General features: G+C 42.2%; 1 protein-coding gene across 1 annotated transcript in view; it reads right to left on the reverse strand.

Moving 5' to 3' along the window:
- Positions 1–19,427, reverse strand: part of USH2A (usherin) — a gene marked incomplete at its 5' end in the record, with an annotated part of 770,156 nt that overhangs the window by 23,949 nt on the left and 726,780 nt on the right. The window contains 3 exons of the mRNA XM_082666701.1: positions 11,275–11,519; positions 13,265–13,348; positions 14,731–14,907. Of these exons, the coding sequence (XP_082522827.1) occupies positions 11,275–11,519; positions 13,265–13,348; positions 14,731–14,907 (506 nt within the window). The remainder of the gene's footprint in view (positions 1–11,274; positions 11,520–13,264; positions 13,349–14,730; positions 14,908–19,427) is intronic.

Here is a 19,427-nt window from a genome sequence, read left to right on the forward strand (position 1 = left end):
TCTACCAAACATACAAAGAAGACTGCATACTGATCCTTCTCAAACTCTTCCAAAAGATTGAAGAGGAAGGAACACTTCAAAAGACATTCTATGAAGACACTGCCACCCTGATACCAAAATCAGACAAAGGCACTACCAAAAAAGAAAATTTCAGGCCAATATCTTTGATGAATATAGGTGTAAAAATTCTCAATAAAATACTAGCAAACTGAATCCAACAACACATAAAAAAGCTCATACACCACAACCAATTTGAGTTCATCCCAGAGTCAAAAGGATGGTTCAACATATGCAAATCAATGTGATACACCTCATCAGCAAAAGAAAAGACAAAACCACATGATCATCTCAATAGATGCAGAAAAAGCATTTGATAAAATTCAATATCCATTCATGATAAAACCCCTTATGAAAGTGGGTATAGAGGGAACATATCTCAACATAATAAAAGCTATTTATGACAAACCCACAACCAGTATAATATTCAATGGTGAAAAGCTGAAAGCCTTCCTGTTAAAATCTGGAAAAAGACAAGCATGCCTACTCTCACCACTTCTATTCAAAATAGAATTGCCAGTCCTAGCCATAGCAATTAGACAAGAAAAATAAAACGTGTTCAAATTGGTAGGGAGGAGGTAAAATTATCATTATAAACAGATGACAAGATATTATATCTAGAATACCCAAAAGATGCCACAAAAAAACTACTAGAACTGATAAACAAATTCAGCATGGTACCTGGATACAAAATTAATATACAGAAATTGGTTGCAATTCTTTACACTAACAATGAAATATCAGAAAGGGAATGCAAACAAACAATACCCTTTAAAGTTGCATCCCAAAAAAAATACTTAGGAATAAACCTCACCAAGGAGATGAAAGACTTACATGCTGAGAAACACAAAACATTAATAAAGTAAATTCAAGGTGATTCAAAGAACTGGAAAGACATTACATGTCTTTGGATTGGAAGAATATTGTTAAAATGGCCATACTATCCAAAGCAATCTACAGATTTAATGTGATCCCTATCAAATTACCCATGACATTTTTCACTGAACTAGATCAAATAATACTAAAATTTATATGGAACCATAAAACACCCAGACTTGCCAAAACAATCTTGAGGAAAAAGAAAACAGCAGGAGGCATAACCCTCCAAGACTTCAGACAATACTACAAAGCTACAGTAATCAAAACAGTGTGGTATTGGCACAAAAAGACATATGGATCAATAAAACAGAATAGAGAGCCCAGAAATAAACTCACACACCTATGGTCAATTCACCTTTGACAAAGGAGGCAAGAATATACAATGGGGAAAAGACAGTCTCTTCAGCTAGTGGTGTTGGAAAAGTTGGACAGCTGCATGTAAATCAATGAGGTTAGAACACACCCTCACACCATACACAAAAATAAACTCAAAATGGCTGAAAGACTTAAATATAAGACACGACACCAAAAAACTCCTAGAAGGGAATATAGGCAAAGCATTTTCTGACATAAAATCATAAATCATACTGATTTTTTTTAGGTCTCCCAAGGCAATAGAAATAAAAGCAAAAATAAACAAATGGGACCCAATCAAACTTATAAGCTTTTGCACAGCAAACGAAACCATAAACCAAACAGAAAGACAATCTACAGTCTGGGAGAAAATACTTGCAAATGATGCGACCAATAAGGGCTTAATTTCTTTTTTGTTTTTTCTGGTACATGGGTCTCTCACTGTTGTGGCCTCTCCCGTTGTGGAGCATGGGCCCCGGACGCGCAGGCTCAGCAGCCATGGCTCACGGGCCTAGCCGCTCCACGGCTTGTGGGATCTTCCCGGACCGGGGCATGAACCCACGTCACCTGCATCGGCAGGCGGACTCTCAACCACTGTGCCACCACGGAAGCCCAAGGGGCTTAATTTCTAAAATGTACAAGCTCATACAACTCATTGAGAAAAAACAAACAACCCCAGAACTTCCCTGGTGGTCCAGGGATTAGGATTGGTGCTTTCACTGCCGTGGCCCAATTTCAATCCTTGGTCAGGGAACTAAAATCCTGCAAGCTGCACAATGCAGCACACACACACACACACACAAAATAATAATAATAATAATTAAATAAATAAAAATAAGACAACCCAATTGAAAGATGGGCAGAAGACCTAAATAGACATATCTCCAAAGAAGACATACGGCTGGCTGAGAGGCACATGAAAAGATGCTCATATTCACTAGTTATTAGAGAAATGGTAATCAAAAATACAATGAAGTACCACCTAACACTGGTCAGAATGGCCATCCTTAAAAAGTCTACAAATAACAACTGCTGGAGGAGGTGTGGAGAAAAGGGAACCCTCCTACATTCTTGGTGGGAATGTCAGTTGGTGCGGCCACTACGGAACACAGTATGGACGTTCCTCAAAAGAACTGAAAATAGAGTTGCTATATGATCCAGCAATCCCACTCCAGGGCATATATCCAGACAAAACTCTAATTCGAAAAGATACATGCACCACAATTTCACATCAGCACTATGTACAATATCCAAGACATGGAAACAACCTAAACGTCCCTGGACAGATGTGTGGATAAGGAAGATGTGGTATATTTATACAATGGAATATTACTCAGCCATAATAAAGAATAAAATAATGCCATTTGCAGCAACATGGATGGGTCGAGAGATTATCATACTAAGCGAAGTAAGTCAAAAAGTGAAAGACAAATATCACTTATGATGGAATCTAAAATATAAAACAAATGCATCTATATACGAAACAGAAACAAACTCACAGACACAGAGGAGAGACTTGTGGTTGCCAATGGGAAGGGGCGTGGGGGAGGGATGGATGGGGAGTTTGGGATTAGCGATGCAAACTATCTTATATGTGATGAATAAACAACAAGGCCCTACTCTATAGCACAGGGAACTATATTCAATATCCTCAGATAAGCCAGTATGGAAATGAATATAAAAAAACGTGTGTGTGTCTGTGTATAAAACTGAATCACTTTGCTGTACAGCAGAAATGAACACAACACGATGAATCAACTCTACTTCATTTAAAAAAACCACTAAAACAAATTCTTTGTGTTTCTCCAAGAATAGCATAATCATACCCACACATTAATATGCTATCTGCAGATGCATTTTCATATATATAGAGTTCTGCAATTTAAATTACTCGGTGAGTAGAAACTAAGTGCTTAGTACCACGGTAACACTGCATTATTTGCTTAGTATTGCAGAGAATGAAAGGATCTGCAAGCCAGTAATTACAATTGTCTCTCGGTATCCAAGGGGGTTTGGCTGCAGGACCCCGCCATGGGTACCAGAATCCAAAGATGCTCCAGTCCCATAATCAGCCTTCTGTGTCTGTGGGTGTGGAACGTGTAGACTCATAGGGCTGACTGTACAAGTAAAACCTACCCTTAAACTTAGCTGGACTCAATTTCTGCTGAGTGATCTTGACAATGTTAACACATTTAGAATTAAACAATAGAAAAAGTTCTCCCTATCTCGGGCACCTCTGCCCCATTTTTCTCTGTTCAAACCTACACTTAGGGCTACCCTGGTGGCGCAGTGGTTGGGAGTCCGCCTGCCGATGCAGGGGACACGGGTTCGTGCCCCGGTCTGGGAAGATCCCACATGCCGCGGAGCGGCTGGGCCCATGAGCCATGGCCGCTGAGCCTGGGCGTCCGGAGCCTGTGCTCCACAACGGGAGACGCCACAACAGTGAGAGGCCCGCGTACCGCAAAAAAAACCCCAAAAACCTACACATAAACTTAGCTGAGTGATCTTGAAAATGTTAACACATTTAGAATTAAACAATAGAAAAAGTTCTCCCTTTCTCTGGCACCTCTGCCCCATTTTTCTCTGTTCAAGGTTGAGCTGAAAAGCCTTCTACCAATTTGTCTCTGATATTAAAGAGTATCTTACCTGTTCAGAGGACAGGAGTGCCTGGGACAGGTTTGCAGCAGCCTTGAAACCAGGGCTTGTCAGATGAGGGTGTGTGCGCGCGCGTGCGCTGTAGGGGTAGCTAGCATTGACCTACTCAAGGGAAAAGCAAGTCAGCCTGGGAAACAGAGCAGGTGAATGCAGCTTGCTCTTATTCAGATTCATACCTGCAGGTTCCAGAGCGCTCGGACATCCGCATCAGCTCTTGCTTTTGTTCTATTAATGCAAAGTGTCTTCTCTTCAGTTTGACTAACCTTTGCTAATAATCATCCAGTTCTCCAACACTGTGAGAACAGTTTAGTTTCAAAGAGGTTTTAGAAAAGCAAGCTTGTAAGGAATTTTCGTCCCCTGGGTAGAGTTAAACTGATTCAATGGGCTGGGGAACACTGCCTGGCACCCCGGCAGACCCCAGGTATCACTTCTGGGAATGCTCCGGGGCCTGCAAGTAGCACCCTCCCTTCTGATGACCAGCCCCTTCTCTGGGCCCAGAGCCCCCAGAGCCAGCCGGCCCCCTCCCCTTCCCCTCCTCACTCTGTCCTGGCCCCTCGGCAGAGGTCAATCAGGTGGGTGCCACTCTGCTTTGCCGGGGTGCTCAGGGGAGGAGAGGAGGAGGGAGTTTGAATTCCTCTGCCTGCTCCTCTCAGCTGAAGCCTATGTCCCCGCCCACAGGGGGCTGGGCCTGGATCCTGTCAGGACTGCAAGGACTCATCAGCAGTCTCAGCTGTTTGTTTTTTAATTTTATTGTCTTGCAGTAAGAGATCTACCCTCTCACCAATACAGCGCTGTTCTCTGTAGGACCATGTGGTACAGCAGAGTTCTAGAACTTCATCTTGCATTACTGAAGCTTTCCACCTGTTCATTATCAACTCCCCATTTCCCCCTCCCACAGCCCCTGGCAACCACCATTCTAGTCTTTGCTTCCCTGAGTCTGACGATTTAAAAACCTCATCTAAGTGGAATCATGCAGTCACCACCCCCAAGTGGGTCTTATTTGTCATCGGACCGTACACACTGCTCACAGCAACTGTGTTATCTTTTCATTCATTCAGGGCTATTCTCAAACTTCACTGAGCAACAGCCTTTCCAAGGTTGCTGGATATGGCAGACTCTCAGGTTTCTTCCTCTGAGACGCAGGTCAGCCTCCCATGTCATGCTGATACCGATATTCAGGGGTCTCACTTTGACAAAACAGAGCTTAACAAGACTCAGGATAACTCCAAGCAACGGAACCATCGAGTGTAACTTGCCCACAGGGATGAGCTGCTCGCTTCTTGATCACTATCCTAACCAAACGGGCAAAACTGGATTCCTCCTCAGCAAGGTCTAGGAGGCAGAGGGGCTGGGCTGTAGGGATGGGTGGAGGGACAGAACTGATCACTGAACCCAGTCCTGGATGCTACCCTTCTGTGGGTAAGTTTCCTGTAACTGGACGTCATGTTATACAGTCGATAAACCCGGGTGATCCCATCCACCTTCTCCACACACTCGATGCACCCCAGGGTTGATTTTACTCATTTCCCAGATCGCCTAAGAGACCTCTCCGGCCTGCCTGGCTCTTCCATGCACTTCCCTCCAGCAGTGGTGCATCGTCTAAGAGCACGGCCTCGTCGGAGAGAGAACGTTACTCTGCAACACGGGAAAGTTCTGCAGTGTCAGCCCCTCAGTGAGAGCCTCCTCAGGGCTCTCCCCTGAACAGAAGCACACGGCCCCAGCGCCTGAACTGCCCACTCAACAGCCCTGCATTCAGCAGCTGCCCCGCAGGCAGAGCCTGATGTGCTCAGAGAGGAAGGAGGTTTGGAGGACGGAGCCAGGAGAGTGGAGGGGGGAGATGTGGATGGCGAGGAAGCCCAGGCTAAGGGACGTGGGTGGCAGCTTCCTTGCTTCCCCGCCACCACGTCACTTTCCCCCAGCTGCCTCTGCATCCACCACAGTCCACGGGTCTACGAGGAAGAGCTGACCTCTCATGCCCCCACCTATTCTGCTACTTGGCCACAACACAGCTACATCAGGGCATTGACCTCTCTCATTGCTGTGTCCTTGAGGACTGAAGAGATATGGAAGGCGGACAATGCTAGCGTTCCCTCATCTCTGTTTTCTGAAGGATTGAAACTTAAGCAGTTTGACCAGGTTTGTGTGCATTATCTGGGTGCTGCTGTAATAACTGATTTATAATGAGAAAAATATATATTAGGTCTTCATCCCGTTTCTGGTACAGGGCTTCTAAAATCCTAAGGATTTCCTAAATGATTAGACTGACACAGGTGTCTTGTTATGTTAATGAAGTGACTTTTGGTTGCACCTAAGGTTGACTACTGGTTGCCTGGGAAACCAAGCTCCTGATTAGAGGGTTGGAAATTTCAGTCCAACCCCCTGATCTCCAGGGAGGGGAGAAGGAATGGGGGTTGAATCAATGACCAGTGGCCAATAATTTAGTCAATCATGTCTATGTAATGAAGCCTCCAGAAAACCCCCCAAAATGGCATTCAGAGAGCTTCCAGGTTGGCGAACACCTGGAGATTTTGGGAGAGTGATCAGAGTTGGCACGGAAGCTCTGCTTCCTTCCCCCATCTGTAGTTCTGTGCATGTCTTCTAACAGCTGTTTCTGATTTATATCCTTTTAGAAGAAACTGGTGATCCAGCAAGTAAGATGTTTCTCTGGGTTCTGTGACTTATTCTAGCAAATTAATTGAAGCCAAGGAGTAGGTTGCTGGTACAATACTACAAAGCTACAGTAATCAAATACCATGGTATTGGCACAGAAAGACATAGGTATCAATGGAACTGATTAGAGAGGCCAGAAATAAACCCACACACGTATGGTCAATTAACCTCTGACAAAGGAAGCAAGAATATATAATGGGAAAAAGCATCTCTTCAGTAAGTCCTGTTGGGAAAGTTGGACAACTGCATAAAAAATCAATGAAGTTAGAACACACCCTCACACCATACACAAAAATAAACTCAAAATGGCTTAAAGACTTAAATATAAGACATGACACCATAAAACTCCTAGAAGAGAACAGAAGCCAAACATACTCTGACATAAATTGTACTAATGATTTCTTAGGTCAGTCTCCCAGGGCAATAAAATTAAAACAAAATGGATCTTGCTGTGATTTATGTCAAAGAGTGTTCTTCCTATGCTTTCCTCTAAGAGTTTTATAGTGTCTGGCCTCAGAATGGGACAACCCTCAGAATGGGAGAAAATATTTGCAAATGAGTCAACTAACAAAGGATTTATCTCTAAAATCCAGAAGACAGCTCATGCAGCTCAATATGAAAAAAACAAACAACCCAATCCAAAATGGGCAGAAGACCTAAAGAGACATTTCTCCAAAGAAGATATACAGATTGCCAACAAACACATGAAAGAATGCTCAACATCACTAAGTATTAGAGAAATCAAATCAAAACTACAATGAGGTATCACCTCATACCAGTTAGAATGGGCATCATCAGAAAATCTACAAACAACAAATGCTGGAGAGGGTGTGGAGAAAAGGGAACCCTCTTGCACAGTTGGTGGGAATGTAAATAGATACAGCCACTATGGAGAACAGTATGGAGGTTCCTTAAAAAACTAAAAATAGAACTACCAGATGACCCAGCAATCCCACTACTGGGCATATACCCAGAGAAAACCATAATTCAAAAAGAGTCATGTACCACAATGTTCACTGCAGCTCTATTTACAATAGCCAGGACATGGAAGCAACCTAAGTGTCCATTGACAGATGAATGGATAAAGAAGATGTGGCACATATATACAATGGAATATTACTCAGCCATAAAAAGAAACGAAATTGAGTTATTTGTGGTGAGGTGGATGGACCTAGAGTCTGTCATACAGAGTGAAGTAAGTCAGAAAAACAAATACTGTATGCTAACACATATATATGGAATCTAGAAAGAAAAATATGCTTCTGATGAACCTAGGTACAGGACAGGAATAAAGACACAGACATAGAGAATGGACTTGAGGACATGGGGAGGGGGAAGGGTAAGCTGGGATGAAGTGAGAGAGTGGCATGGACATATGTACACTACCAAATGTAAAATAGGTAGCTAGTGGGAAGCAGCTGCATAACATGGGGAGATCAGCTCGGTGCTTTGTGACCACTTAGAGAGGTGTGATAGGGTGGGTGGGAGGGAGACTCGAGAGGGAGGGGATATGGGGATGTATGTATACATATAGCTGATTCACTTTGTTATACAGCAGAAACTAACACAACATTGTAAAGCAATTATACTCTAGTAAAGATGTTAAAAAAATAAAAGGAAAAAGTCACTAATTGAGACCTAATCAAACTTATAAGCTTTTGCATAGCAAAGGAAACCATAAATAAAGTGAAAAGACAAGCTATGGACTGGGAGAAAATATTTGCAAATGATGCAAATGATAAGGGCTTAATTTACAAAATATACAAACAGGTCATACAACTTAATAATAAAAAAAACAGACAACCTAACTGAGAAGTGGGCTGAAGACCTCAGTAGACATTTCTCCAAAGAAGACATACACATGTCCAACAGGCATATGAAAAGATGCTCAACATTGCTAATTATTTGAGAAATGCAAATCAAAACTACAGTGAGGTACCACCTCACACTGGACAGACTAGTCATCATTAAAAAGTCTAAAAATAACAAGTTCTGGAGGGCGAGTATAGAAAAGGGAACCCTCCTACACTGTTGGTGGGAATGTAAATCAGTGCAGCCACTATAAAAAACAGGATGGATGGTCCTCAGAAACTAAAAATAGAGTTGCCATATGATCCAGCAATCCCACTCCTGGGCATATATCAGGACAAAACTCTAATTCTAAAAGATACATGCACGCTAATGTTCATAAAAGCACTATTTACAATACCCCAAACATGGAAACAACCTACATGTCCATTGACAGATGCATGGATAAAGAAGAGTGCTATATTTATATAAGAGAATATTACTCAGCCATAAACAAGAATGAAATAATGCCATTTGCAGCAATATGGGTGGACCTAGAGATTAACCTCTAAGCAAAGTAAGTCAGAAAGAGAAAGACAATGTCATATGGTATCACTTATGATGGAATCTAAAATATGACACAAATGAACTTATCTACGAAACAGAAACAGACTCAAGGACACAGAGAACAGACTTGTGGTTGTCAAGGGGCAGGGCGATGAGGGAGGTAAGGATTGGAAGTTTGGGATTAGCAGATTCAAACTATTTTATACAGGATGGATAAACAACAAGTGCCTACTGTACAGCAGGAGAACTCTATTCAATATCTTTTGATAAACCACAATCGAAAAAATGTGAAAAAGAATATATATATGTATAACTGAAACACTTTGCTCTATAACAGAAATTAACACAACGTTGTAAATCAACTATACTTCAATAAAATTAAAAAAAAACCCCAAAACCCAAATTCTTTATGTTTCTCCAAGGACAGTATAATCATACCCACACATTAATACTATCTGGAGATGCATTTTCATAATATAAGAGTTCGGCGATTTAAATCACTCGGTGAGTAGAAACTAATTGCTAAGTGTTGAGGTGATACTGCATTATTTGTTTAGTATTGCAGAGAATGAAAGGATCTGCAAGCCAGTAATTACAACTGTCCCTCGGTGTCCAAGGGGATTTGGCTCCAGGACTCCCTCCCATGGGTACCAAAATCCGAGGATGCTCAATTCTCATGGTCAGCGCTCTGTGTCTGTGGGTGTGGAATCTGTAGATACATAGGGCTGACTGTACAAGTAGAATCTGCACTTAAACTTAGCTGCACTCAATTTATGCTTTGTGATCTTGAAAATGTTAACAAATTTAAAATTCATTACTGTTCATTAAATTCGTTAACGAATTAAGAAACCCAAGGATTTGGTCACTGGAACCCCCAATCTGTAGCCAGTAGGTCAGAAGCACAGGTGACAATCTGGACTTGTGATTGGCGTCTGAGGTTGGCGGGGAAGGGGACACAGAGGGGACAAGAGTCTTGTAGGACTGAGCCCTTCCCCTGTGGAATCTGATGCTATCTCTGGGTAGACAGTGTCAGAATTTAGTTGAACTGCAGGACACCCAGCTGGTGTCAGAGAATTGCCTGTTGGTGTGGAAAGCCTCCCCACACATTGGAATTGGTGATCAGAATTTCAGCTGCACAGGGTGGCCACTAGCTCATATAGAACTTTTGTGCAAACTGGGGAAAAGGGGTCCCCTTGGGCAGATGCATTTTGGCACACAGTTTGGGGAGCAGACTGGTACCTGGGGGATTTATAAATTACAGCCTTTCCTTGCCCAGGTAGACACAGCCCCAGGCCAGACTGCACCATGGGATTCAGTCATCTTTTACCTCTTCAATGAGTGCTTGATGCAGTGATGCCTTGTGTCACCCTCCGTGTGACCTTCACCCCCCAGATCTTTGCCTGACCTCCATCTTGGCAGTAGGTGGTCCGTGGTCTGGAGCCACAAGGAGTCATCCATCTGCACTGGCGCAGGGTGTCAGGGTCAAGAACAGACCCAGGACTGCTGGCACTTAAGTCTTTCCCTATCTCCCCTTTTATTTCTAATTCCCCAAGTTACACAGTAATATAACCTATAAATTCTCCAGGTGATTTCAATATACAACTCTCCTCCACCATCCCCTGACTTACAACTACAAAGCAGAAATACTCACCCCTGGTGCACATTAGAATCACTTTCAGATTTAAAAAAAGAATACCAATCCCCAGGCCCCATCCAAGGCCAATGAAATCAGAATTTCTGGGATAAGGCCCAGGTATCAGCATTTTAAAAACTTTCCCAGATGTCTTAGCCCGTTAGGGCTGCTATAACAGAATACCATGGACTGGGTGATCTAGAGGCAACAGAAATTTATTTCTTAAATTCTGGAGGCTGGGAAGTCCAAGATCAAGGTGCCAGCAGATTGAGTGTCTGGTGTGGGCCCACTTCCTCACATGGTGGAAAGGACAAGGGAGCTCCCTGGGGTCTCTTTATAAGGGCACTAATCCCATTCATGAGGGCTCCACCCTCATGACCTAACTACCTCCCAAAGGCCCTTCCCCCATATACCATCACACTTGGGATTAGGGTTTCAACACATGAATTTTGGGGGGACACAAATATTCAGTCTGTAGCACCAGGTGATTCTAACGTGCAGCCAAAGTTGAGAATGCTCTTCTAGGGTTAGTCTCCCTTGGTCTCCACATTTAGCCAAACATTAGTGTCATCTAGTCCCTTGCTACTATGGCTCTGAAAATATTTCCTTCTAAATACAAACAAATATTTTAGTCCAGTGATAGAGAAATGAGGCCGCCTTTAGAGACATACCATATGGGTTTCCCCCGGTGGGTACACATTCAATGGAGACATCCGCTTTGGAAGAGGCACTAAAGGAGGCCTCTCTCTTATATATGGTTCTTTGAGGATTTTTCTCTGTAGTATCAGGGACAGAAAAATGGCCAACAAGATCAAGCCCAGAATTGCCATTAACACTATGAACCATAACTCGCTGTAGAACTCCGTGCTTTTGTTCCCTGATCCTTTCTTTTCTCCAGGAGTTGTCAGCACCAGGCCTGCAAAACCCAGGGACAGAAAAAGGAAACGCTATTTCAGAAGGCAATTTTGTGATTTCTTGCTCTGTTGTTTAATAAATTAGAAAGGCATGTATAGTGCTTTGTTGCACTTGTGTTCAGGCTGGGGAAATGGTGCAGTGGGTCGGTGGGTGTAAGGAGAAGTTTACAGCCCTTGGGAGACCTTGCTGACACCTCTCAGGTTGGAAATTGCAGCTGCCTTGGCACGCTCCCGGGAAATACAGTTGGAGGGGGGATGAGGGGATTTTTTAAGAGGGTTATTACCAAAGTAACCTTGGGAAAAGCCTACTTCACAGCTGTGTGCCTGGGGAGCAGTCCTTTCTGGGCTTGTGTGAGGATTGGATCCCAGACTAATATTGCTACAGAAACCCCATTACATACACAGTCAATGCTGTGTGGCTCCAGGGTTCCCTCACTTCATGCAACAGCCCTGTTCCTGCGAAGTTTCTTGCAAACTGGATTTTGAGACGTGAGATACCATTTTCCATTGGGATGTTAACAGCTTGTGCTCACTAACATGTGGTCTTTATAGTACTTCTTGTACTCTGGCCTCTCTGTTAAGTAACAAAAGCTCTGCAAGTCATCACTCAAATGCCCTGGGAGAGCTTCCTAGGGATGGAAATCCTTTAGCAAAGGGACCACTTACCTTTGATTTCTATTCAGGTGTTAAGAGTTCAGTTGATGTGATTCTCTGCACATGAGGCTGATAGACGTAGCTCACATTTAATGAGCATTTACCCTGTGCCAGTCCCTGTGCTAAGTAAGGGCTTTCCAGGGATGAAGGACTGAAGGATGGGGAGTAGCAGGACTGTCAAGTCTGTGGTTGTGGGAAAGCTGGAATGAGCGGGGCAGACTCGGAAAGGCTTATGGGATCACTGCAGAACAGCGTTAAGCTGTGGAATCGCCGTCGGCCTGGCAATCTGAGTGGGAGAAAGTCTCAGAGATCATCTCCATCCCAGCCTTTTGCTAGCACCAGCTCAGAAGCCTCTGGATCCACGCAGCCGCCATGCAGGCTGGCATGCAGCAGAGGGCCAGGGAGCTGCTCTTCTAAAGCCAATGCTCGTGGCCAAGAGGAAGAAAGACAGACACAGCTGTAAACGCCTACTCTTTTGACAGCCTTCCCCCTTTGCAGCCCCTCAAGGACTGGATGGGTCTGCTTGGCCTTCACACCCACATTGTCAGGGCAAGTTGATTAAAGGGGAAGCATTTAGCACTGGGGTGAGGATGTTTAAGGGAGGGAGAGAAGGTGACTAAAATTAAAAATTGAACTCCATGAGAGGGGGGCTACACTTTGCTAACCCTAACTCTGAATCTGGAATATTATCGTTATTATCAACACAAATTGGCATTAGAGTATTTTCTCTTTCCTCTGGCTTTCTCTATAAATTCACTTTTTTTGGTGCACAAATTCATATAGCTCTTTATTGACAGAATTTGTGGTTAGGAGAGAACTTTAGTCATATCTCTCTGCATCTACAATTCAATGATTTGGCATTTTAAGGGTTTACCCTAACTCCTTGCCTAATGTAAGTTTCAAGAGGACTTAAAAAAATTCTTACAACACTCAACACAATTTCTTCCACATGGTGTATGGAAGATGTATAGATACATATGTATAAACAAACATGTATGCATAGAGAAGCACAAATATGTATAAACAAACATGCATGTTTCTTTAGGAAAATGAGTAGATACTACACTAAATAGGATTTGAGTTAAATGTTTACCAAATCCAGTGCTGGTATCATATTGAATCAAAGGTGTCTTAACACTTCCTTCATCTGTAGTGCAGATGACCTGGAAAAAGAAAGCTAGACAAAGGTAAATGAGTCAGTTATTCAACATCTACAAACAGTGGGCACAGTTCCAGAAAAGCAATGTATTATAGCATGAAGAAGTCTGAAAACAGGATTCCACATCAAGTTATGAGGTTTTACCTATTATGCAAACTTATTTCTAACTTAAAAACTATCAAGAAAAACAGCTATCATTAGTGTAATAACGTATATAACATATATGTTATTACATATATGTTCCCTATATAATAACATATATATATGTAACAGAACTAAAGAAGTTTAGAGATTATATAGCAAAGGAAAAGAATTATCTGAAGAATAAAGGCTAATTCACAGAATGTATCTTGTTATGCATATAATCGGAACCTGTTCCTTTAAACTTACAGGTGTTCCTTTCACTAGGCAACCCAGAGTTTCCTACCAAGCAGGAAGGCTCAACAGGGATCTGGGAAATCAAATGATCTAAATACCTCTTACAGTAGCCAGGAGCCTGAGGGAAGTGAGTCTTGTAAGTCACACAGATGATTAGAGGCCTGGCCAGGGTTAGAGCCCGTATTTCCCAACTTCCAGGCCATCTCCCCATCCCAACAAACTGCCCAGGTGACCAAGAACTGTGACCATGAAAATGTGGAGCTGAATTGTTGTAAAAATGCTACTGATAAGTTTCAAACGCTGTAAATGCAATGCTGGAGTTCATTGTTTACCTGCCCCTTTTAGCCAAAAGAAATAGTACATATTTTCAAGGAAACTAAAAAAAATCAACCACTAATGAATTCACTGTATAAGACCAGATTGCCCAAAAGGGCCTCACATCTATTGGTCCTGTGGCCATGTTTATCATTAGAAGATACTTAGTACCTTGAAAAGCTTTTTCTCATTTCAATTTAAAAACAAGACAAACAGAAGAAGGACATGTAATTAAGTAGGGAGAAAGTATTCAGTTTTAGAGGGAAGAGCGTTGTTGTTTCAAGAACAGATACCGATGTTGGTTAAGGAAAGCCCTTACTCAGGGTCTAAGATTTGGGGATGGTCATGGCCTGATTATGCTCTCTTTGGAGGCTGTGGATGCATCGAGAGAGTCTCCGAAGTCCCTAAAAGTGTGTTATTTTGGGATACTCTTTGCCTGTGGGTTTTATCTCTCTAGTGCACATAACCTGCCCTCTGGTCTTGTTCCTGGGGACCCTCATGTCAGCAGAGGCAGTGCTCAGAGGAAGCGTCATCAGGAAAACCTGACTGATGCCGAGCAGTCGCTTTCCCACGAGAAGTGACCACTTAACCCAGAACATGTTAATGATGACCATCGGAGGTCACCTTTCAGATCGTCAGATTGCGCACCTCGGAAAGCTGGGAAACCCAGCTTCTCGTGCCCTGAGAAATGGGAATGGGAAACTCACTTCTGTCCGCGGTCTTTGGGATGTAGAGGGTGGTGTCGAGGCCGCTGTACACGCGCTGCCCTCCATCGGTCAAGACGAACTCCTTCAGCCGCCCGTTCAGCAGGAAGGAGCCACTCCAGTCCACACATACCACGGATAGATTGCTGTCCACCGAGAAAGGGGCACGGTACTGGGGCACTGTTGGGAGAAGGATGTAAGTTCTAAAAATAGTTGGACGAAGGTTCTAGTTCTAAAAATAGTTGAGAGAAGGTTGCAAGTTCTAAAAAGAGGTGGAAGAAGTTTCTAAGTTCTAAAAATAAGTGGGAGAAGGTTGTAAGTTCTAAAAATATGTGGGAGAAGGTTGTAAGTCCTAAAAATAGTGTGCTTTTTATTTTAAAATATGAGCACACATTTTTTTTTGTCCTTGCTGGAACCCTTCCTATTTCCCTTACTGCTTAAAGGAAAAAACTGGCTTTGGGGGTGAAAAGAAAACCATGGGAACGCATGTGAAATGCTTTCTCAGCAATGTCGCACCTGCTTTCCAAACAAAAATCAATGGAGAGTGGTGTTTTATGAAATACAACTATTAACATACAATGGTTCTGCTCATCAGCATAGCCCCGGAGCTTATATTTTGTTGCATTTTCCTTCTTTTAACAGGTGAAGTATCCTTAACACTATTAACTACAGTGGATAGCTATTTTTCATATCAAATCAATATTTATTGCTACAAAGCCCCAAGGACTAGATGAAGTTAATACTTTATTTTCTCCTAACTAAACTGCTTAGATGGTGAATTATGTTCCTTTGGCACCCATTTATTTTTAAAGCTTTTTCTTGAGCCGTTCGTTTGTTTTCTAAGATAGTTAAAGAGCCTTGCAAATAGCAATTCGAGTATAATAATTCATTGCCCTGACTAATCAATCAATAGCACAGTACATTAGTATATAATCAAGCTCAGGTCTCCTAAGTATTGTATCAGATAGAGAAGCAACGTTGTGTGCATTTAACAGGCATGAGAACTTTTCGTTTTTCAACTCCTTACTACAATAAAGGAAGAATAATCCTTAACTGAGGCTCATCTTTTAAATGAATCATTTCTGTAGGAACAAATGAAGGCGTACCATATCATCTTGTCAAGTCAGAAGAGATTTATTTCATGAGATCTCATTTTCTCCAGAATAATCAATACATTTGTAAGAGCATTAAGATCCAGCTATATATGAAATTGGCTTTTAAGAAAAGAAAAAAAAAGTGAGTGGTAGAAATAAATTGGATATCCTTTTTTCCTCTAAAAATTAAATCCATCTGTTGCTGATGTGAGGAAATATAACAAAATAAGGAATAATTACGCTTTTGTGATCGTAAGATTCAACCATGAAGACAAATTTGATTCTCATCTTTTAAAATAAGATATTTTCATAAAGTTATAGGAAAATTTTTCTGCAAATACTGAAACAAGAGCTATCAAGCCCTCTTTAAATATATATTTTTAACACAAATTGTGCCTAATATCACAATGGAACATACGATTGTATTTGTCTGTGGCTTCCCTCTGTCACTTAATTTCAGTAGATTTCCACTTCTCCCCTACATCGTAACAGTACAGATAAGGAGAAGGCTTGTAAACAGTACAGAAGTAGAAAGGAAGGGGCTTTATTTGCCTTGCAGGATTTGGAGATCTTCCTGAGGAAAAAGAGTGATCAAACTATCAAAATAATCAGGAATAACGGATTTGAAGACTGAGAAAATGATAACAGCTACTATGCCAATAAAGCAGTACAATGCAAGTACAATAAACTACTTGATGTACTTTATTTTATTTAATCCTCAAAACAATCTTGTAAGAATGAGTTCCTAATTTTCCATGTGAGGAGACTAAAGTTTAGAGAGATCCAATAATCTGCTTAATGTCAGTAGCTGGTAGGGGACAAAGGATCTGAACCCAGGCCTGCTTAACGCCAAAGCCCGTGTTTTTTTGTTAAAATCAGTACACATGTATTTAAAGGAGCATGATTTACTAATTCACTTTATGGGTGCCCTTCAGTGGTGAGTGGGTTCATCCTGATGGTTAAATATTCAGGAATTTTGTGAGTTGGTTATTAAACCCAGCCACTATTAAAAATTAAATCATATAAACCTAAATAAATTATATTAAAACAAAGGTAATAAATATTAAAACTTTGTAACTTCTTAATTATTTCACTACCTTTTATTATCTATGCTCTCATGCTGTTTAAATCTATTGTATCGGGATGGTGGAAATATTACATAATGCTACACGATCTTTTCCCACCTCTGTGTTCAGTGCTGTCACGTTGGCAACTTGAAATCACCCAAGCAGGAGTACTTTACACCATGGAAACTGGTGAGCGCTTCAAGTCAGGACATTTTTCTTTCATGGAGGCCAGTCGTTAAACATTTACACCTCACCTCTGCTCTTCCACTGCAGGTGTAATTCAGGCAGAGGGGGCGGAATATGTTGCTAATGCTTCTCTAGACCCTTTTCTGATCACGTTTATATAAAATTGCAAATACTGTTTTCAAAGCATCTTCTGGTTTGTATTCTTCGATCCACATTTTCTCTCTGCTAGTTTGTATAATGAGTTAAAAGGAACATAAATGGTATTGAAACCCCCTACAACGGCCAGTGAACTATTGTGTTTTTCCATGTCTGTGGATCCAGTAAACAGATTAAGAGAACGCTTTCTCCTTCAGTGCTACTGCAACCTTCAGCCACTTCTTCCATGTCAAGGAAGAATAGAAAGGCAGGACATCTTAAATCTGTTCATCCAGCATAAGGGGAAAATGTCTGGCAATGACTAAGTTTCACGTTGAAAAACAGAATTGGTGACAACCTGCAAAGCTCACATAGCTGTTTTGGCCTGGCCTTCTGGCGATACACACACAAAACCTGGAACAAGTAGAAAAATTGGCTTATAAATATACAGATCTCCCTTGACTTAGGATGGGGTTACGCCCGCTAAGCCCATCATAAATTGAAAATATCCTACGTTGAAAATGCACTTAATACACAGAAGCTACCAAACATCATAGCTCAGCCTAGCCCACCTTAAACGTGCTCAGAACACTCACATTAGCCTACTGGGCAGAAAGCATTTAATGCAAAGTCTATTTTACACTGAACGGTTGAGTATCTCCTATAATTTATTGCAAACTGTACTGCAAGTGAAAAACAGAATGGGTGTCGGGTATGGAATGGTTGTAAGTGTATTGGTGGTTTACCCTTTTGATGGCGTGGCTGACGGGGAGCTGCCCTCAGCATCATGAGAGAGAATCATACTACAGATCGCTAGCCTGACAAAGATCAATATTCAAAGTCTGAAATAGTTTCTACTGAATGTATATCACTTTGGCACCATCGTGAAGTCAAACCATTGTGCATAAGGGACAGTCTGTACTGTAAACGGTAATTGTTCTCAAAGCTGGTGGTGGTGTTTTGTCCCATTCCTCGTATGGAGTAGCGTTTTTTATTAAGTCAGAATTCATTTGACTACACTTTCATTTCAGGAATAAGTGTTTCTCACAGTTCTTTATGGGTTTGTGAAGGGAGGATAGCGAGAGGAATAGGCAAAAAGGTAAAAGGAGGTTACACAATTAGGCAGTAGACGTTATGAAGAACGATTACACTTTGCTTTGATTATAGGTTGGGTGACAAAGGACACTGATTGCGTGGTGCCAATGGTAAACGTGAGACGTTCTGGATGCGTTCACTCACTCACTAAACAACACATTTTGGGTATCTAAGACTCTGCCCAGTGCTGGAGATAAAATGGAGAGAATGAGAGCCAAAGGAAGCGCACATTCAAGGGGAAAGATGCGCCCTCTGTCGGGGGTCTGCCCAACTCAAGCTGGTTATGAGAAGTTCAAAGGGAGGCAAGGAAGCTGGGTGTGAGCGTCTGGATTTCAAGCAGGGAGCTCGGGGAGGAGGTGGCCATTTGGGAGTCAGCCTTCGGAACTGAAGCCCTGGAGGAGATGAACTCAGCTGAAGAGGGAAGAGGTGAGGCGGGAAGGAGAGGAAAAAAGAAGGAAGGGGATAAAAGGGAAAGTGTGAGCAGACAAAGTTTAGGGTTGAGGCTTAAAAACCTTGGCTGGTGGAAGATCAAGCAACAAAGTTGACTAACACTGAACATCCAAAGACGCAGGTTTCCCAGGAGAGACTTGTCATGAAAACGAAGGGGAGCCACTTTCTACCAAGGATGGAGGCTTCAATCACGTTGAATGTTCCCAACGTTCCCCAATGTTCCCAAAAAAGCCCACTGGATTATCAGTGTGGAGGTCAAGGGCAAATTTAGGAAGAGATTTTCATGCAAGGATGAGGTGGAAATCAGTGTGGAGGAAGTTAAAGAACATGTGGGAAGAAAGAAAATGGGAAAGCACTTGAAGACCATTCTTTAGAAGAGTTGTCTCTGTGGGGAGGAGCTGGGGCAGGAACCAGAGGGGAAATGGAGTCTGTTCGCTTTAACATTAGAAAGGCAGAAGCAACAGTGATACACTGAAGATTAAGGATAGAAAAATGATGAATAGTAGTGAAGGAAGTGGTACTCAAAGCACAAGAGGCAGGTTTATTTCAGATGAAGGACCACCCCTTCCTGCCGTGTCCCTGGCGGGAATGATGCAGATGCAGGACACGTGGCTGTCTAGGGTGGGAAGGGAGCAAATTACTGACTGATGACATTTCCTTTCCTGGTGAATTA

Source organism: Grampus griseus (genome assembly GCF_964374135.1).
Source record: "Grampus griseus genome assembly, chromosome: 1".
Lineage (NCBI taxonomy): Eukaryota > Metazoa > Chordata > Mammalia > Artiodactyla > Delphinidae > Grampus > Grampus griseus.